At 24.3% G+C, this 22,426-nt stretch overlaps 2 protein-coding genes across 3 annotated transcripts; one reads left to right on the top strand and one right to left on the bottom strand.

Annotated features, from left to right (window-relative positions):
• The first annotated feature begins 2,918 nt into the window (after window positions 1–2,918).
• On the top strand, window positions 2,919–12,505 carry LOC126905395 (tyrosine--tRNA ligase, cytoplasmic). Of its 2 annotated transcripts, XM_050685047.1 has the most exons (11): window positions 2,919–3,040; window positions 3,161–3,372; window positions 3,437–3,612; window positions 3,693–3,814; window positions 4,024–4,164; window positions 6,762–6,947; window positions 7,012–7,242; window positions 7,335–7,466; window positions 11,832–11,982; window positions 12,072–12,216; window positions 12,331–12,505. In XM_050685047.1, the coding sequence occupies exons 2-11, from the start codon at window positions 3,175–3,177 to the stop codon at window positions 12,439–12,441; spliced, it is 1,593 nt and encodes a 530-aa protein (XP_050541004.1). In that variant the 5' UTR covers window positions 2,919–3,040; window positions 3,161–3,174; the 3' UTR covers window positions 12,442–12,505. The 2 variants fall into 2 exon arrangements, with proteins under 2 accessions (XP_050541004.1, XP_050541003.1); XM_050685046.1 differs by lacking the exon at window positions 2,919–3,040 and having other exon boundaries at window positions 3,047–3,372.
• Window positions 12,506–12,591: 86 nt separating this feature from the next.
• Window positions 12,592–16,726, bottom strand: LOC126905401 (uncharacterized). Its single transcript, XM_050685063.1, has 7 exons — window positions 16,325–16,726; window positions 16,136–16,258; window positions 15,918–16,081; window positions 15,110–15,240; window positions 14,281–14,449; window positions 14,048–14,220; window positions 12,592–12,931 (listed from the first exon to the last, which is right to left on the bottom strand). The coding sequence occupies exons 1-7, from the start codon at window positions 16,506–16,508 to the stop codon at window positions 12,592–12,594; spliced, it is 1,284 nt and encodes a 427-aa protein (XP_050541020.1). The 5' UTR covers window positions 16,509–16,726.
• Between the last annotated feature and the right edge of the window lie 5,700 nt (window positions 16,727–22,426).

Raw genomic sequence — 22,426 nt, forward strand, 5'->3', positions numbered from 1 at the left:
AACTAAATTTACAAGTAATAATTAATGAAAAACTTTGCAACAACAAACAAATAATATCTTCAGATAACACTCAGATATGCTACTTATGATATGAATATATATATATATATATAATTGGGAGGTTCAAACTCATTATCACAACAAACAGCTGCACACTTATCGTCCTACATATTATTGGAGTCTGTGATCTAAACAAACTGACAATAATGTAAATTAAATTAAATTTTATATACATGGATAAGATATCATAAAATTTAAATGATCTTTTTCTGATCATAACTTTTTTTTGTTATAATAGCAACATGAAAATGAAAAAAAAGTCTTTAAAAAAATTAATTTTGACAAAAAAATTGTTCATTTTTTACCTTTTTAGCTTCGAAGCAAAGCTAAAAAGGTATTAATTTTGATATGTTTACTTTTATTTTTTGTGTCTGTCATTACTTTTACTCAGCTTTCATCTGACCAATATTTCTCAACGATACATTAAAAATCATATCTAGTTAAAGAAATAACCCTCAAAAATTAAAAATTATTCCCTCATTCACCGTAGATAGTGAAATCCACAAAAAAATAAAAATTTTTAAATCGGTAAATCTCAACTTGTTTCTTAAAACAGTCATAAATTTTTAAATAATAAACAAACCAAAATAATTTTTTATTTAAATAAATACATTAGGTATTTCCTTTACATTTGATATAAATTTTAAAAAATCTGACTATCTGTCCACAGTGAGGATTCTAAATTACAACTTTTTAACAAAAAATTAACAATTTCCACTTAACTTTTGAACATATTACAGAAATACCCATAAAAATTACGATTTAATCTATAAATAACTACATTTTTTTAAAAACTCTTTTACTTAAATATATCATAGTTTTTTTGAAATGAATTAATCAATATAAATTTTTTTTCTTATAAATAATTAAGTTATTTCCTTTCCTTTGGTATATTCTTTTTTTAAATTTGACTCTTTACCAACCTACAGGGTGATTCAAAATAGAAACTTGTGCGAAAGTTAACATTTTGACTTAACATTTGAAAATGTTCCAGAAATACTGCGTCCTTTAAACATATGTTAAATTATAGCTTGTGTAAAATACTACAAGTTAAAAAAACTTGTCCTGATGATTTATCTTTTATATGTAAATGGCCACCGAATTTAAACAAATAATGTTGTTTAAGAAATATAATCACCATTTTTCAGGTTGTTATAATTTTCTACATATTTTTTTCAATTATTCATGTCTATATTTTATGGCAAACAAAATAGTCAAATAGAAGGAAGAGTAAGTACCTCCATAAAACCCCTTATTTTACAAAAAAAATATAATAATAAAAGTGATTTGAGAGTTAGTTATAAATATTAAAAGATGGGATCTTTGCAACTTTTGATACTTAATGTCAATTCTTTAAGTATATTAGAGGGAGAGAACTGACCTTTTCAAGAAAATATTTTAGCTTCCAATGGCTTATGATAAAATACAATTTCAATTTTATAACTAAAATAATCATGAAGGTTAGGATAATCGAATTAAAAAGTTTATTTTCTTTTTGTTTTTTTTTTCTAATTCTATTACTTAAAACTGCGATAATTTTTTGAAAAACTTATTAGTAAATTAGGCAAATTAGTACAAATTTTTTCATACGACATACTTTTTTTTAAATCTGACCCTTTTTTCTTATAACAGAGAGGTTTAAAACTCGAAACATTCGTATAAAAAATGGTACTTATTTAACTTAACTTTTGAACATATTACAGTATTCTTGCATGCTTTAATAATTTATTAAATATTAGGTAGACAATTATTAATGCCTTTACTTTAGGTTATTTAGTGTAGTCATATAAATGAGGAAGCCATGTGACCCCTCTTTTACAAAAAATAAGATTTTAGTGTTAATTTATACAACTTTTAATGTGTATACAATAAGTATGTTTAGAGTAAGGGGCTTTCCTTTTCAAATAAAATATACTATTTGATAGATACAATATTTTATTTGAAAAGTGCTTATGAAAAATACAATTTTAATTTTATAATTGAAATTATAATTAACTAACAAGAGTCAGAATAATCAAACTTTCTTTTCTTTTTGTTTTTAATAAATTCATATTTACAATTTTGATGAACGTTTGCCATAGAGTTGACAAAATATACAACTACATTATAATTTTTTATAATTTCTCCGTAAAAATTACAATACTAAACTTCTATTATGTAAATAGTAAATCATAAAAGGTGTAATTAGATTATATTAAGGAAATAGAAGTTGATATCACTTTTGAAATAAACCAACAAATCCTTCTAATAATTAAACACTATCTACAAATTTGAATCAAACATTTTTTTATGGTAGTGATTCTATAATTGTAGTTCTTAGAAAAAAAATTCCCGATGATTGTTCTACTATGACAAATCGATTGTCAAAGTAAAAAAAAATTACAATTAATTTTTCAATTAAGCAAATAATTTAATGTATAAAATTTTAAAATATAGAAATTAAAAAATTACAAACAGATTATTGTGAAATTTGATTGGCATCGAGCGTTTTTCATGAAAGTGATGTTAATTACTGTAATATATCATTTATAATTTTCTAAACTAAGCTGTCACCATTATTCCGTGATCCTTCTGTGCTGGGTTTTTTATAATATATAGAAATACAAGATTTTTTAAACAATTTTGGAGTAAGACTACAGAAATTTTTAATAAGGCTGACCTCTTCCTTTTCGGTTTAAGCCTATGATCATCGAACATTATTTTTAAAGTAAATATTTATTTAAAAAATAAACAGATATATTCATGTATATAGAATATTCACAGATTCTGTAAATATTCTAAATAATACAACATTCCATGAAAGCTTAACACATTCATTTTAAGTAAAAAATTGCTTTAAAATTCAAAATTGACCAAGGTAGATATACTTTTTTTATAAATAGGTTTGACAAATAACCGTTATCATTTACCAGCATGTCAGTGATAATATAGTCTTTATCACAATTCGTGGTTGAAGACGTTGCAAATTGGAAATTTGGTGGTATGTACTGGTGTATTAAATTTATGAGAAGCAGTTGTATTTTTTATCTATCATTTCTATTTTTATAAGACTTTGTTTGTAATCTATATGCATTAAAAAATATATTATAACATTTTATAGTTTATGTACAAAGCATGACTATGTCTTTAACTGAAAAAAAAAATTTGATTGTTCGCAATCTTCAAGAAGTACTAGGAGATGAGAAAATCGATGCAATTCTTAAAGAAAGAGATCTTAAAATATATTGGGGTACTGCTACAACAGGAAGACCACATATTGCATATTTTGTTCCTATATCCAAAATTGCAGATTATTTGAAAGCTGGATGTGAAGTATGTTTGTATAAAAGTTCAATATAAAAACTTTATATATTTTTTATAAAATTAATTTTTTTAGGTTAAAATTTTATTTGCTGACTTGCATGCATATTTGGATAACATGAAAGCTCCATGGGAACTTCTAGAACTCAGGGTGCAATATTATGAACACTCAATTAAAGCTATGTTAACTTCAATAGGTGTTCCTTTAGATAAGTTAAAATTTGTGCGTGGTACAGAATATCAGCTTTCCAAGTAATAATAAATGATAAATTATGGTATCTTTTTTTAATAATAAAAAAAGAAAGAAATTATTAACATAAATACTTTAATAGAGAATATACAATGGATGTATATCGTTTAAGTTCTTGTATTACTGAACATGACGCTAAAAAAGCTGGTGCTGAAGTTGTAAAACAAGTAGAAAATCCACTGTTGTCAGGATTGCTGTATCCAGGTATTTTTTATTATTATGTCTAAACTACATCCAAATTATTATTATAAATAATAAAAAAATTTTATTCTTAAAATCATGAGTAAAAGTTTAATGATAATGTCAATTTTTCATTTATGAATCATTCTTTATCCATAGAGGTTAGTAATTCAAATGTGAGTTTTATAAACTCTTTCATTTTTCTTATATTCTTTATAATTTTTATTTTATAGGGTTGCAAGCTTTAGATGAGGAATACCTGAAAGTCGATGCACAATTTGGCGGAGTTGATCAACGTAAAATATTTACTTTGTCAGAAAAATACTTACCTCAAATGGGATATACTAAAAGAATACATCTTATGAATCCGATGGGTAAGCTAATATAAAGTAATTTATTGCAATAGTCCTACATTCTTTAAAGAGAAAAAATTGATTTTCCGGACTATTTAAAAATAAGTTTCTTTATTCCAATATTTAGTTTATCAAAAATTGAAACATGGTAGTTTAGTGATTAAAAAGGCAGACAAGAACTACCCATGCACCTAGATCTATTGGTCTATTGCTGTGCACCTTATACTGAAATATAATAATTTACTCTTTTAATCTAAGTATTAACCCACTGAAATATTGTTATCACTGTTTAGTATACCTAAAACTATTTATATAGAACGTTGTGTAAGGCCATCCTCTTTATGTTTAAGCAGTCCTTAAAATTATCTCTCTGGTGAAATTAAGTGTGTCTTTGGGTTTTAGGTTTTATTTTTCAGGAAAAAAATTTCCAAGTGCTTAGATTTTAAATATATGATATATCACAGTTCAGATTAAAAATATAAAACTAATAACTTTGATTATATTGCTTTAGATACTGCTTAATCTTAGATTAATGACCACTTAAATGTTTAGTCACAAGCTTATAGTATACTATAAATTTAACTTGATATTGAAAAATTAAAAAAAAAATAGTCAAACTAAACTATGTGTTTCTAAATTATTAAAATGTATATTAAATAATTGACCAAAAAATTATTTTAAATAAATCATCTCTACTCTAAGCCTTTTTTTGGCAATATCTAGTTGGAAAAATATTATGATGTTAGATTCTATTCATTCACTCTTTATCCTTTCCTTAAAATGATCATAAAGATGAAAGTTAGTAAAAATGTGGACACAACATTAGTTATATATGGAACGTAATAAAATTATCATGAGTATCAGGTCACAGGTAACTGTATTCAAACAGTGCGCGTCGTACATCCGTAGGTTCAGTGTTGCACATACACACATAATTATTTATTAAATTGATATATATTTCCTACCACCTTTGATTCTCATCCTAAAAAACCATAATAATGAACACACTGTCAAGTACCCTCTCCCATGTGTGATCAAGCCGGCATAAGAAAAAATCATGGTTATGTTCAAAAAAGAATTTCTCATCATCATCATCAACACATCTATACCTTTTGACCTAACATCATCATCTTTGTCAAATTTTTCTGTCTGTTGCCGTCCAGTTCAAGGATGGAGTAGAATTTTGTCATTTTGGCTTGGCCATCATTATGGCACTGTATAATGATCACACGATTTGGACATCTCAACAATAATATGGTATATCTTCCTTTGGATTTTTTTTTCTCTTTGCACAATGTGCTCATGTAAAATTATTTATGTTATCTTTTATTTGGTTAACTGACCACACGGTATGTTTTTTTTTCTTCTTTATTAGTTACTGACTATATAAATTTTAATTATGGTCAAGTCTTTCCCGTTTCTTTGATTATTCTTTCGTGACCTGACAGGTCCTCGGGTGTGGTCAGGGTGGACATGGTGAACATCTCAATGGGTCCCCTACATTTATGTAGGGAATACCCATTGACGTTGGTGACATGTCCATTTTACCCTGACCCATGCGTTGGATCTGTCATGCCCAGGTTACCCTACTATTTTATTCTGTTTTTCTTTTATCTTGTTAGTACATTTTTAAATAAATTATTTAACATTATGCCTAAAGTTATTTATCCAGAATTTGGTATCTCAGCAAATTTGTCTGATAATGAACACTTAAATAGTGTCTAGGTGAGCACTACATATGAATCATGTATCGTTACATTACATAGAAAATCCAGAGGCCGTTCTGATGCCTGAATGTCTGTAGACATTTAATTTTAGATTAGTGCAATGAAACACAATTTACTGTTTTACAGTTATATGTGGCAAATGCTAAAGTTTAAGTAAAATAAATAATTTATGGGGCAAAAATATTATTAACTGAATCATTTTGGAATATACTTGTGGCATATTTATTATTTTATACATCCTATTAATCCTATAGTTCCTTGGGAATCATTGACCTTAAGTTAATTGTTCATAGTGTTTTCTTTTTTTACATTATGTGTTTAACATAAAATTTGGTATTTAATATATATATATAGATTTTTCTTTCTATTATTTTGTGATTATATATATAGATATTCTTTAGTAGCATGTTTTAATTTTTCAAGAAATTGTATTTTGTTATGATAATTACAAAATTAAATCATAATATTTAATAAAATCTAATCATTGTTATCTTAAATTATTACTAGTCTTCATAACCTTTCCCCATAGGATAAGGTACAAAATCCCTGGTGCTCCGGCTTTGCCTCGGCCCAGGGTGGACCAACTCATTGGGTTCTTGTAAAGTGAGGCTGATTTATATTAGTTTGGCTTACAATATGCTTAAATATCTAATAATTATAGTTAAATTATTTTTGTATAAAGTAAGTCACTTAATTATATTTATTTTTTTTTAATTCCTAATTTGCTTTTTTAAACCATATTTGTCATTTTTGACAAAAAAAAATTAGAAAACTCATTTGCAATTTTGTAAAAATATTTTTGAAGAAGGAGAATGTAGATGTAGTACTCTCAATATTTTTTTGTGACTCAATACTTATAAAGATGTCTAACTTTAAAAAAAAAAAATTTAGTTCCTGGTTTAGCTGGTGGTAAAATGTCATCATCAGAAGAAGATAGTAAAATAGATCTTCTTGATACTCCAGCAACTGTAAAAAAAAAGCTAAAAAAAGCCTTTTGTGAACCAGGAAATGTGGCTGATAATGGACTTTTAGCATTTGCTAAACATGTGATATTTGGTCTTTTCAAACCTGATGAAAGTAAAATAATATTAATTAATTTTAACAATAGAATTATATTTTTTATGAATAACATTTTTTAAAGAATTTAAAGTATCAAGAAACGAATCTAATGGTGGTGATTTGAATTTTGGAACCTATGAAGAACTTGAATTGTGTTTTGCTGAACAAAAGTTGCATCCAGCTGATTTAAAATCTTCTATTGAATTTTACATTAACAGATTACTTGATCCAATCCGAAAAATATTTGAAAAACCAGAACTTCAGCAACTTGTTACAAAAGCTTATCCACCTCCTGTAAAAGCTACAAAAGTTTGTAAGTAAAATCTGATTTGAAATTATACTAAAGGGTAAAAAATAAAAAAGATGTTCCAAACTATTAGTTTAATTAATTAATCAATTTTTTAGCTCAAAAAAATGGGATCAATCAAGAAACTGATGAGGTGTTACCCTCTCGATTAGATATACGTGTTGGTAAAATAATTGAAATATCTTTACATCCAGATGCTGATTCATTGTACGTTGAAAAAATTGATATAGGTAAAAATATTTGAATTAAATATTTGTTGGTATCATGATTATTTAATTAGTTTAAAATTTATTTTGAGAGTAACTAATTTTAAAATTAGAGCTCTGTGGTTTACATATTGATTAGATAATTATTCAGCATCAAATTTATTTATTCTATACATAAAATATATTGCAAATCCTAATAATATTTGAGCTAAATAGTTTTTAATTTTATGATAAATATTATATTTAATTACTTTTTACTCAAAATCTTTGTACACCCTTGTTATTTAATAAAATTGTGTTAAAAATTGTTATTATTTTTATTTAACATAAACAACCTATATAATTTTTTGTACAGTAAGCTTATAAGATTAACATTTAAATATTAGTTATTTATTTCTTATAAATATTTTTTTTTAACTTCGATGTGAAGCTGAGAAGGTATTAATTTACCATGATGTATTTCTTTCCATGCGAAGCTGAGAGGTATTAGTTTTACTATGATGTGTTTTTTTTTTTTTATGTCTGTTACCACTTTTTCTTAGCACTCACCGAACCGATTTCTTTCAATGATACGTCAAAAGATCACAAATTGTATCTAGTCGAAGACATTACCCTCAAAAATTGAAAAAATTCCCTCGTTCCCCGTAAATGGGGGAAACCTCCAAAAAAATTACAAATTTAATTTGAATTTGAATTTGAAAAAAGATATGACCTCTGGATTGTCTTCATAGTGAAAATGCAATAGTATTTAAAAATATGCTACTTTTGTGTTAAAATTCTGGGTTTCGTGTTTTATTTTATTTTAAAATACCTGACAAAAGGAGCACATTGATTTTCATAAATATTATATAAATCAAATTGATATAGCATACAAAGTTAAACTTATTTAAAATTTTTTGTTTTTTTTAAGTCTATAAAAATAACTTTGAAATTTGAACTAGCTTAAATTGCCATTTCTCTCAGTCAATGTAAGCGACATACAGTTTCTAAGTCGGTAACACTTGTGTCTTACGCGCTTGGGGTACAAAGTTCCAACTTGTGTATGGTGAGGAATTTTTTGCAATTTTTTCTAAATTCTTTTTAAGTTAAAATAAATTTTCAACTCCTTTGATTTTGATTTCATTTAGATTCAATAAGTTCAATAAAGATCAAGAATCCCTTCACTGTAGTCGCTCCTCACGAGAAGAAATTTCTTATTCATATTAAAATTATTTTACTATATTTTAGGTTTCAGTTTCAATGCAAAGCTGAGAAAGTATTTTTTTGTGACTATTATTTATTTTCTCTGCTCTAACTTGACCTACTTTTATCAACAATACGTCAAATTATTATAATTCGTATCTAGTTGTAGATATTACCCTCAAAAATTACAAAAAAATTCTAATTTATCAATTAAACAGTTACTTATCCCATGTTCTCCATACAGACAATTAAAATCATTAATTTCTAATGTTTTAAAAGTATTTATTGAGAAATCAAGTTCGATATCATAGGTTTAAATTACAAAATTAAATCATTTTACTTTGTAATTTAATAATTTTTTTACTCTATTTGTGTATACTATTACTAGACTATAATATTCCAAATTTTATGGTAACATGTTGCTATATAAATCATTTTTAAAAAAAAGTGATTGTTGGTTTTTCCTGAATTAATGGATTTTTAGATCTTTTTAACAACTTTTTTATAGTTTTATTGGTTAAAGTAAATCATTAAAATTAATTCAGTTCTGAATATTTCCATTATAGAACCTTATTAAACACCAAAAGTTACTAGGAAATGATTACTATTATTTTTATTTGAGTTAATTATTACGATTGAAATGCAAAAAAATATTGAGTTTTTCTGATAAATTTATTATAAATAGTAATTATAAAATTTCCTGACTGCATATTAATCTTAACGATACAATTTTTTAATTCTCATAAAATTTCCTATTTAATTATGTCAATTTTAAACTTGCAAATTAAGCTAAAAGCTATAATAATAAATTAATATTTTTTAATTATAAATTTTCACAAAAATCAATTTCAAAGGATTAAAAAAATTGGTTAAATATGTCATATTCCTAATTTTTAACATATTAATAATCAAAATCAGTATTAATTTAAAACAATTTTTTTTTGTTTTTAATTATTTGTTTTTGTATGTAAATATTTATTTATAATAATATTATTATAGTTATAATATTAAAACTTAGAGGTGATAGAAAAAGTCTAATTACACATTTGAAAACATCGCGAAAAGTTGATTTAGAAAAGTATATTTTTGTTTCTGATGAAAGTTCCTTATAGTCCAGTGTATAAAACTTATAACTTTGTTATAAGTAACGAAAATTTTTTATTGAAAAGTATTGCATTAAGCCCTTTAAATTTTTATACGCGTTAATAATAAAGAAATATACAACTACTTTATTATTTTTATAATATTTCTGTAAAAATTACAATATTAAAAATTTGAATATCAATTTTATATTAAATTTAATTACTATAATTGTTATTTATTCATATATTATAATAACAAATCAAATAACTAATCGGGATAAATTTAAGAGAATAAGAATTATTGTTGCTTTTTAAATAATCCACCAATTTCTTAAAATTAAACAGTATCTACAGATTTGCATCGAAGCGTTTCTTATGATAGTGGTTTTAATCACTGTCAAATATCATCTATACTTGTCCCAACTATGTCACTTCCATACTGTGCCACAATCCCACTGTGCTTCCGTTTTTTAACTATTGTTTATGCAACTTTTGTAACAAACAAAAATTTGAAACCAAAGTGCGTATTTATTTTTTTTTTTTTAATAATTAATAAATATACAGATTGACTCATTAAGGATAATATATTCATTTTCTTGAAAACAATTTATCATTTTTCATTTTCTTTAAGGAAAATATTGTTTGATTGAAATAACTCTATAATAATATAATATGTATATTAATAATTTTTTTGTGTTACTATTTTTTTTTTCAACAAGTCACGATACCATTTGCTTTTAGATTTCGGTATGATTTTCTGGGAATATGGAAATAGATGGGTCCTTTATTAAGGAGTTAGAATGTTTTTGAAGTTTTTCAGAGAAATTTGAGTAACAAGTGTGTGCTTATTTCCTAAATGTTTTATAGGGTTCTTCAACCTTTATTTTTGTATGAAGGGATAGTAGGAAAATGTCATTATAAGTATAGACCATAAGTTCTAGATTGACAAATAATACTAGTATAGGTCATTTACTGGATTTTTTAAGAATATTTGTGACTTGTTTAACTTCATAATGACGCACTTCAAGTTCAGTAATGTTGCTGTGTGTAAGTTGCGAATGATGATACGTAAGGGTTTATCTTCTTTTAGATGATAGGTTCTGTGTTATCGTCTTTTAGTTAATGAATTAGAGAACTGTATGATTCAGAGTTGTACTGTATTTTCATTTGATCAGTGTAAGATTTGCAAAAAAAATTAACAATGTCAATTAATTCAATGAAGGCTGAGCATAAACAAGGTAAGTCAGTAACACCTTCACAAAGATCCGTGGAATTGGTTTAATTGGATTGTATGTATTGTTTGCTTCAGGTATTAAGTTATGTGTAGACGATTTATTTTCGTTTGGTTTGGTTTACCCTAATACTTCAAAACAATTGGAAAATGAAAATAATTTGTAATATTTTAATTTTGTGTGTTAGTAGGTAAACGAGATTCAGATGAGTTTGAGTGGTTTTTGTTTTTTTTTTACCTTCCAGGCAGATTGTTAGTCAGATCTGCTTTATGATTGAATTATTGTCATAGCTAATTTATTTAGCATTATAATACCTTTTGGTCATTAATATAAGATGTTTATTATCCGATAACTATATATAAGTATCAGATGATGGTTAAAATTATAATAAATATTGAAATTACTTTGCCCTCTTGAGGTGTTTTGAATTTATTACAGGAAAATTTTGTAACACCAATCGAGATGGTTACGATGCAAATTTCGTCCTCAGAGATTGTCCTGTAGTATATGAGTAATAAAAAAAGTTAAGCTTGTATGAATAATGTGTTTATATCACTAGTATGCGCGAGTGAATGTTATAAATTCACAAAATTAATAATAAATTCAACAAAACACTTTTATACATTTTTAAAAATCCTCTTAAGTGTATTAAAACTTAATTAATTTAAGATTTATATCCAAACGTATTAAATAATAAATATTAATGTTTTTGATATAATAAAATGTCAAGTAAATTTGTAGGTTTATACTTTATAGGTTATGGTAAGAATTGTAGTTAATAAATATCATCAAAAATGGAAGTAAAATATGTTATATATGTGTATTGTTAAGTCTATTTTACATTTATATGTACCAAGGTTATTAAATTTTATAAAAAAAAATGACTTATCTAGGTGAACAAGAACCACGTACTATAGTTAGTGGTTTAGTCAAGTTTGTTTCAATTGAAGAAATGAAAAATAGAAACGTTGTTGTATTGTGTAATTTAAAACCAGCAAAAATGAGAGGTGTGGAATCTTGTGGAATGGTTCTTTGTGCTACTAAGTATATTTTCTGTAGTATTCCTTAAATTATTGACATTTATTTTTATTTTTAATAAATTAAAAAAAATATAATTTAACTGTTATGTTAAGCGAGCTAGATGGAGTAAAATTTGTTGAACCCTTGGAACCATCAGAAGATAGTAAACCGGGTGATAGAGTAATAATTGAAAGTTATGAACAGGGTGAACCTGATAAGATATTAAACCCTAAAAAGAAAATTTGGGAAAAATTACAGGTGATATAAAAAACATCAGTTGTGAAAAATTTTTATTTTAAACTAAAAACCAAAACAATTTTTTTTATGTGCGTGTATTTAAACATTAGGTTTTTAATGATAAATAATTTTTAGGTTGATTTAAAAATGTCTGACAATTGTGAAGCACAATGGCAGTCAAATTACTTAATTACAAAGTATGGTAAAATAAAATGTAAATCATTAAAAGGAGCACATATTTCTTGATGTATTAATTTTTGTAAATTTAAAATTATTTTATTTCCAATATAAAATTTAACAAAAAAAATTACATTATTTGTCAATAGTATTTTATTTATTTAATTAAAAGTAATTAACAATTATTTGTATATACTAAATATATTACTTTTTTTTAATTTAATTTATTATTGAATGAGTTTTAACACTCTGGATATTAGATGTATCAGAATAATTGTCTTCTTCATCAGATAAGTCATTCAGTTCAGTGTCATTATTTAATTTTGTTTGTTCAAAACATTTTTCCGATAGATTTGTTTTAGCTTTTATATTTTTAAATATTTTTTCCAGTTCAAATTTATTTGATAATAAATCAGTTGCTTCTTGATTATATTCATTAAATTGATAGTCAATATTTTTTTCAATGTTTTCTTTACATTGTTCTTCTAACTGACATAATGTATTTGATGGAGATATATTATCTATTTTTTTAAATTTACTATTGGATTTTTTTATGATCCTGAAAAATAGCAAGTGCAAAATTAAATTTAAGTATAAAAAAAAATATTTTAAATATTTTTTTTTTTTTTTATGGAAACAAAAACTTTTTAGGTTTTGCGTTGTTTATTTATAAATACGAAATTCAATTAACCTTCTTCATCTATTTTTTAAATCATCAATAATCTGTATATTAATGTTGGATATTAATAAATATTACTTAAGATAATTTGTATAAGAAATTTAAGCTTGAAACATATTAACATTATTAATATTAAACATAATTATTTTTCTAAATAGACAATTTTTATGAATGCACATCATAGTTAAAACATTACTATGATGTCCGTTTTATTTTATGTCTGTTAAAAATTTTTTTAAGCTCATTGGACTTATTTTGTTGATATATGCATCAAAAGATCTCAATAAAACAAATAAATATATAATAATATAAGTAAGGAATTCAAACAAAAAAAAATTACCATTTACATACCTAAAATGCATATAGGAAAAATAATTTTTTTTACAAAACAAACTTTAAAAGCTTTTATTTGAAATAAAAATACAAAATGAAATATTTTTTAAGAAAAAAAATCTATTATATTTTTTGATTTGATATAAAGCTGAGAAGATAATGAATTTACCATGACGTGCATTTTTTTGTCTATCCATAAAAAATTTTAGTTTGCGCTGGGACAGTTTTATATGATCTCTATGTTAAAAGAATTGAATTTGATCTAGTTGAAGTATCACCTTCAAAGATTGTAAGATTCTTCTCAATTTTAAAAATTTTGATTTTTAAAATAAAAAAAAATATTTGATATATATTTTTTTTAATTACTTTATTTTCAACTACTAAAATAATTTAACAAGTATTTAATATTTTAGTAAAATTTTAAAATATACAAATTATTGTAAAATTTAACAGATTTGTATACAAGCATTTTTTATATTAATTATGTTAACCATTGTCAGTATATATTATATATAGTAGACAGACCTCACTGAGATAGAATTTTTTTTATTTATAGTGTTTTTATTTGCTATTACTCAAATAAAATTTTAATTAATTTATAAATCAATCTATTTAAATGAAAAAACTTTAAATTATTATATATAATGTTAAAATTGTAAATACTCATTATCAAACACAAATTGAACTGGTTCACTATTTGTTTCAAACCGTTCTTGGCTTGTTAAATCTTGATACAATTTGATTTTTTTAGTCTTTGATTTATTTTCTTTAGGTAAAATTATCAAGTCATCTTCTTTTGGTTCTTTGAAGTTATTTTTTTTTGTGTATTCATTTGTCTATGGTCAATTAAATAAAAAATATAACACATGATATCAAATTTTAAAGTATTAAATTACTTTTGATAAAATCATAAGTCTTTTAGTGAACTCTTTGATGGCAATTTCTTTATTATTAGTTGACTTTTCCATCACCAATAGTTTACATTTGAGATCCGAAATAGTGTCTAAATAGTCCCTTTCACGTTTATTAAACTTTTCTAATGAATTGCAATTATCTTTTAATTTCCTATGAATAATACAAACATTTCAATCTATAGTAAAATTTTATTTAAGCTATTTTTTTTTTATTGCTTTTATTAGTCTATTAAGGATCATAGCAACCTCCCCTAGGAGGAGGTTTTCTTAACCATTTATACTCCAGGAGGGGTGGTTAATCCGTCGTCGGAGAGTAAGATGGCAACTCCAATTACCGAACTGATCTCTCGTTCGGAAAATGAAGCTGTCTGTGACCGAGTTTTGAACCTGAGGCAGTGCGCATTACTGACTCGGCCACACCGTCCCACAAGCTTGTTTAAGCTATACAACCAAAATAATTCCTTAGAAACGTAATTTTAGTAAATTTATTTTGCATTATTTGATAACACATTCCAAATTAGATTATGATGCCATAATATGTATGTTCAGACAGTATATATGTAGGTAATAATATAACTTTTCGTAATCTGGCATTTTTGATAGACCATAATTACTGCGCTACCATATCACCTAGTACTATACAGTGCTTTTTTAATTCTCTTACATATTAATAATCTTAAAAATATGTTATTAACTTGTTGCCAATAATTTAGTTAAACAGGTTTTTCCCAAAAAATATTTATATAAGCAATTTTTTATAAATTGAAAAATTATTTAATTATTGAATTTTATTATGTGTAGTTGATAATACCTAATTAATTCATCTCTTTCAGAAGTGACAGTTAGAAGCTTTTCTTCTGCTGATTTCCATTGTTTTGTTAGTAAGGTATTATTATTTTCAAGATCAGATATTTTGTTAACAAGTGTTAAATAAGTTTTATCCTGTGAACATTCCAAAATAACTTAGTAAAATATCATACTTAATTTAAACTTAAATATATATTACAAATTTATTTTAAATAAAATAAACGAGCTGCCTAAAAATTATAATTCTATGAGCATTTCACATTATTAGTTATTGTATGTATAATTTAATTAAAAGATCACAATTTTAAATTTTTTAATTAAAAATTAAATAATTAGTTTTAAATTATATATAAAGAACTTTTATTACTCATTTTAAAATTATGTCATACTGAAGATAATGCGGATAATTTAATAAAGGTGCAGTGTCAGATGTATTTTGTAATCAAATTAAGACTAGATCATGGGCTGCTACATTAGCTGAATAAGATTAATTTAGTAGATGGAGATATTATTCCTCTCACTAAAATCAATTTTACAATCTATCTCAAAAGATAAAAAGGTAAAGAATGTTTTATAATGCATAGCTCTTTTTTCTATAGAAATTACAAATAAAATTATCTCTATAAAGATGTATAATATTAATTCATAGTCAAAAACTATGTAAATTTTAGTTTTATTTTTAAATAACATCGATAGACATTATTGAAAAGTCACCCTGAAGTTTATAATAATATTATAACCTAATATTAAAGAAAATATTTTTATTATAACAATTACTTATGATAAAATTTTTTTACTTTTAGTTTACTAACTTTGTTTTTATCATTTAAGTTCTCTAGAAAATGTTCACCTTTGGTTGGAATAGCTGAAAAATCATTTATTTTAATAAAATTTTGGTTAGTTAATTCTGAATATTCATCTACAATTCTTTCCACTACAATTTGCATATCATGAACAATATTTGTAAGATCTGGATCTAAAAATATGTATATTTAATATACATTTTACATAAATAAGTACAATCAAATACTTTGAACTTTAGGTAAATGACTGATTTCTCTTAATAAAAATTGAAGTGTTCGTACTGGATTGAAAATAGAAAGTGAAGTAGAACTTTGACATATTTTTGAAGTTGGTAATATACATTGAACACCTTAATTTTGTTTAAAAAATTATAATTAAAAAATAAATTTATAGATAATGTATTAAAAAAACCTACTTTTTGAACAATTTTGAGTTGATGAACTTTTATTTTGCTTTTTGCTCTCCAAATTCTTAGTGCTTTTGCAAACTGATTTTTTTTGTAATAAATTACTCCATGTATTTTTTTTCTGTTCAGAATAATTCTTAGGCTTGGATAAAGTACTCATTAAATTTTGCTGCCTATTTAACTTGGACTCCATATTATTCAATTATTTCAACAAATTATTTATACATTAATTAATTTGTATAATTAAACTGAATGTGTTCTATCAAATTAATTTAAGTAATAATTAAGTTTATAAAGAAAATTATTAATTTGCTAAATCAAAGTAAAATGAAGTCATTAAAGATAAAAATTGGTTTCATTAGAAAACTAATCACTACAATATAAAATGAAAATATTATGACAGAGGTAAGTTTCAATCATCAATTTCACTATATAAAAGTAAAAATATTAAATAATTTGTTAATTTCATTTAAGAGAAAATATGATTTAAAAAATATATTAATATATTATAATTATGTTTTGATAAGTTCTAATTCGAAATTCGTTCACATTGAATTTTTAACGTCTAACAAGATAAAACATTGTAATAATAATAATTTAATTACCACGACGTTATATCTTATCATTTACGTGTGTTATCATTGTTATGTTAGATGATTACTACGAGTTTGTTTATATAGATTTATAACCGTAGCATAGATTAAATACACATAGATAGGCCACGGCATTCAGACAATTGGCAACCGATTTTTTGTTAATTTATACCCGTAGAGATAGCGCTATATATCCTCTTGGAAATATTAAATATTTAATAATAACTGTCCAGTTTGCTGATATTCAAATAATAGACACGATTATTGATGTACGACTAACATCGTTAGCGCAAATTAAGATAAGAATTAGTTAATACTAAAAGGCGATTGCTATTTGATTTAAATGAAACTTTTCGTTTTAAATACGAATTCGATAAAATATGTGTTTTTTATTTTATTAATATTGATTAAATTTAAATATTATTTATTTTTTTTAATTTTCTCTTAGTGTTGAAAATCTTAACTTATTACATAACAATTTCTCGCTACCGATTTGTCCACTGTCAAGATTTTTATATTATTTGGTGTTTAATTTCTTAACTTACCAGTAATCAAGTCTAATAAAGATATTTATTAATAATTACACATATTATAAGGTTTTCATGTATAAAATTAGTAATTTATTTTTTCAAATATACAATGAAATATTAAAAAAAAACAAATTTTAATAATATATAATTTAAAATATAAAATATAGTTTAAAATATAAAAATTTTAAAAACAAATATTTTAGAAAAAAATATTCAAACAAATAAAGCAATTTTAACCGAAGTTCAGATCACTAAAAATGATAAAATAAGAAGTTAAGATATGTTTTTACCGCAATTAAAAAAAATACACTTATTTTCATGTTGTGTACTCATTGTTATAATTATAATTATACAGATAATAATACAAATAAATATATTAAATGGTAAAACCACGCAAAAGGGACCTTAGTCTTCAGTACTCAAGTGAAAATATGAATAGTGATTATGAAATAGGGAAGATTTTTTATCTAGTTGGATATTTTTACATTGATAGGTTTTAAAAACAACACAAAAATACAAAATAGGCATGATAATTCGTGTTACAATAAGATGTAAACATAGCTAATACATCCTGTTTTTAATGCAATTCCAAATATAATCCTGGCGCCGAGATATCGTATTATTAAATCGTACTCTTTTACGTGGTCTATAGTACAATTGTTTTACGATCTCTCAAAAAGTGTTAAATTTTATTTTTAATCGTGTTAAATTTGTAGGGTCACATGAATTCATGAAATTAGGCTTGTCAGAATCTATCATTAAAGTAAAAATGACCCATACTAATTATACAACTGGAATTATATCTCTAGCTATATATATGATCTTATAGTAATTAAGAAAATGTTTTTATTGGAAGTTGTATAACATAAATCAAAGATAATTATGCAATCATACCGATTTTAAACACATCAGAAAAAGATGTTTCGATTTCTATAAATAATATTAAATTTTATTTTTTATCACAAGATTTCGTGCTCATAAATAATATGTAAATACTATCAATTGTAATAATGTTAATGCTAATAATAATAATAATAGATTAACTCTTTTAAATCAAAACCTTAAATTAAATCATTTAAACGGCAAAGAAAAGTCGTCTATTAATAATCTATACAATCAATTTAATGATATATTAATTTTATCCGATGATAAATTATCTTATACTAATCAAATTGTACATAAAATAATTACTCCTAATGCTCATCCAATTAATATAAAACAATTGATACCCTATGTGTCATAACGAGGAAGTTGATAAACAATTAAAAAATCTTTTAAAGCAAGGTAGCATTGAAAAGTCAAATAGTCCATGGAACTCGTCTAGAATTCTAAATTTTATAAAGGAATATATATATATTATGTTTTGTCTGTTAATAAATATTTTTTTGATTTGTTTTATACTCTTTTTTTATTTTCATAAAAATTATAAATTAATTGTTCAAAAAAAGAGTTATATAAAAGATTAAATAATCTGAATTATTTTTACCATGTCAGAAATATTTATTAACGATATTTTTTAAAAAGGCACTAGTATAGAATTTACTCAATACCTACAAAAAAGAATGAACCAATAAGTTAATACTTATTTGAGTCATTATGATATCTTAACTATATGCTATGTTAAGTGGAAAAAATGATACATAATAAATGTATTCGTAAAAAATTATAATGTTATATTTATGAATAAAATGAAATTACACCTTTCAGAAAAGCTAGATACAAAAATAGTGCTTATTATTTAAAAAAAAAATGTATAAACATGCAAAATCATGTTTGAGTATCGTATTACTGGCTTGTTAAATTAATTAGATTAGAAACATAATTTTAAGTAAAAATTAAATTAAAAGCAAAGTATCAGATATCTTATTTTAACAAATTTTAAAATTTTATATTTTTCATAATTTCAGAATGTTTAGAATTTATAATACATGATTTCAAAATAGGTTATTTTATGTATTTATGTTATTTAAAATATGTTACATGTTTATATGTATGAAAACACTATAAATTATTTATTCTATGTATTATTGTTTTGTATTAACATATATCAGTTTGCTGTGTATCCTATTGTGACTCAAATGTGTTATGTATTAAAATTTTTGAAATAATATTTTAGATATTATTTCTCTTTAAGGGCGATGGTGTCGTGAACCCATAATTATTTTGTAAATTTTAGTTTTAAGCAATTTATATGCAACATTATAATTACTATAAAGTATTATAGTATTAATATTTTAATGATTATTTAATGAAAAATGTAAATATAAAAGGAGCCTTGACCATCTTCTCAGTGGTCAGTGTTCTATCAGTGAATGTTATATTATAATTAGTTATTACTTTGACTCTTCCTGACAACACTTATCCGCGTTGTCAAATTGGACTTCGAACACCCAGTTTACCACTTATTATTTGGCATCCCTGAAAAATTTGGTTTCAATTGATTACCCCATACGTAGGTAAATTTAATGGGATACTATTCTAAAATAAATGAAATATTTGAAGCGGACTTAATAAAAAGAAAGCCATTTATGCACATCTAATAGTCCATAATAATAATATATTTTATTATTGTGGACTATTAGATGTGATTATTATATATCTTAATATAGTAATACAAATACAAAATAAGTATAATATAAAAGCTTTGTGATATTGGGGCACAGCTCACATTATGATTTTTATCATAAAGATTTTTCAACTCATCCTAATTACAAAGTTATTTATCTGCACTGCTTTCTGTTTAAAATAATTTTTAAAAATATTTAGAGACCAACAGTTTAGTCTTGTACTGTAATACCACATTTTATATCAAAGTTCTGTTAAGGATTCTTAGTATAGTATTAAAATAAAAAATTAAATAATATTTCAATGAAAAATAATTACAAAGAGTTAAAATCATAAATAACCTTACATTATGTCATAAAATGCAATTAACGTGCATAACAATAACAGTTTAATTATGTGCATCATACATTCATTTAATAATTATTAAAGATTTAAAATACCACGTATATTTTAACCAATAGAAGCACTCAAAATTTACGCTATCTATCAGCATAATCGCCTGCGTCCAGTACATCGTTTCCCTGCGACCATTCATGATAAAAATTGGACTGCCAAAATTGTGTACGGCGTGGTCTATCTATGTGTATTTAATCTATGACAATCTATTTAATCTACAACCAAATATAACTTGGAATATTAACATTTATGTCATTACTTCGGATTTTCAAAAATCATCATTCTCACTTCGATCATAAAAAATAATTACGTATCATTAAATTATTGTCACAAATTATCAAGAGTACATTTTTCTTCGAATATGATGAGACAATTTTTGAAACATTCACCGAGTATTTTGAAAATAGCTCATCCGGGTGAATTATTTTCTAGCTATTCTACACGGAGTGTTTACTTCTAGAGATTGAAGATCCTCATTTCCCTAAGAGGTTGCTCAAATCGGTTATTAAAGAGCCCAAAAAAATATTAAAATCACAAAAAAAAGAAATTATTTAAAATTTGTTTAATTAATTGTTTTTTGTTTCACCCCTTATTCGCCTTTATACCAACTATTTGCAGGGCAAATCCCGTCCCATTAAAATCTTTTAGATTACTGTAAATTAAAGGTGACTGTGTCGTAAAAAGCTGCATAATGAGATATAAAAACCCAAACGAGGGAACAATGGAAATTTTTTCAATTTTTAAGGGTAATGTCTTCGACTAGATACGATTTGTGATCTTTTGACGTATCGTTGAAAGAAATCCGTTCGGTGAGAGCTGAGAAAAAGTGGTAACAGACACAAAAAAAAAAAAAAATAAAAAAAAAACACATCATAGTAATACCAATACCTTCTCAGCTTTGCATCGAAGCTAAAAAACTCAGCACAGGGGGATCGCGGCAGAGTGGTGCCGTGGTATAGTTAGATCAAGTGTAATGATATCTGACAGTGATTAAAATCACTATCTAAAGAAACGCTTCAATGCAATTCTGTAGATAGTGTTTCATTTAGAGAAATTGGTGGATTATTCCAAAAGCAACATCAACTCTTATTTTGTACTTTCATTTTCAGAACAGTACATTATTAATCATCTTTTTTTTCTCATCTATGATGTATGAGTATGAGTTTATCGTTTAAATTGGGATTCATCTATGACAAATAAGCTGCCCAACGTATACTCAACGCAGTTACCAACATTTTTATCAAAATTAAATTTTTTACATAGTCCCACGTATAATAACCTGCTGAATTTTTTTTTAATTATTCTATAATATAAACAAAATTATTATAACTAGAATATTAATAATTTTTGTGTATACCAGGGGTGTATTTAAGGAAGATATGGGCCCCTCTTGAACCAGTTCTATTAATATTTTTTAGGCAACTTCTAATAAATAAGGACCTAATGTCCTTTTTTTTCATCATTACTTTAATTTTTAGCAAAATATTCTATAACATGTTTAATAAAGTAATGTAGATGGGACAAGTATAGATGATATCTGACAGTGATTAAAATCACTATCATAAGAAACGCTAAGATACAAATCTGTAGATAGTGTTTCATTTAGAGAAATTGGTGGATTATTCCAAAAGCAACATCAACTCTTATTTCTTTAATTACATCCTGATTAGTAGTTCTTTGATTTTAAAATATAATATATGAATAAATACTAATTATAGTTTTTAAATTTAGTATGAAATTGTGATTCAATAATTTAATATTGTAATTTAAACGGAGAAATTATAAAAATAATAAAGAAGTTATATTTTGCTTTACTTTTACGTGTTTAAAAATTTAAAGGGCTTGATACAATAATTTTCAATAAAAACTGTTTGTTACTATAAAAAAATGCATTGGACTACAAGGAACTTTCATCAGAAGCAAAAATATCCTTTTCTAAATCAACTTTTCGCGTTGTTTTCAAATCTGCAAGTAGACTTTTTCTATCGCTTCTAATTTTTTATATTATAGTAAAAAAAATGTGATAT

This window comes from Daktulosphaira vitifoliae, unplaced genomic scaffold (genome assembly GCF_025091365.1).
Source record: "Daktulosphaira vitifoliae isolate Bord-2020 unplaced genomic scaffold, ASM2509136v1 Scaffold_4, whole genome shotgun sequence".
NCBI classification, from domain to species: Eukaryota; Metazoa; Arthropoda; class Insecta; order Hemiptera; family Phylloxeridae; genus Daktulosphaira; species Daktulosphaira vitifoliae.

Coding starts and splice junctions, on each gene's coding strand:
- LOC126905401 (XM_050685063.1), bottom strand. CDS start 16,508: ATGGAGTCCAAGTTAAATAGGCAGCAAAATTTAATGAGTACTTTATCC. Junction 16,259..16,324: donor AACTCAAAATTGTTCAAAAA/GTAGGTTTTTTT, acceptor AACAAAATTAAG/GTGTTCAATGTATATTACCA. Junction 12,932..14,047: donor CAATTTGTGTTTGATAATGA/GTATTTACAATT, acceptor GCTATTTTTCAG/GATCATAAAAAAATCCAATA.
- LOC126905395 (XM_050685047.1), top strand. CDS start 3,175: ATGACTATGTCTTTAACTGAAAAAAAAAATTTGATTGTTCGCAATCTT. Junction 7,243..7,334: donor TGTAAAAGCTACAAAAGTTT/GTAAGTAAAATC, acceptor TCAATTTTTTAG/CTCAAAAAAATGGGATCAAT. Junction 12,217..12,330: donor AAATTTGGGAAAAATTACAG/GTGATATAAAAA, acceptor AATAATTTTTAG/GTTGATTTAAAAATGTCTGA.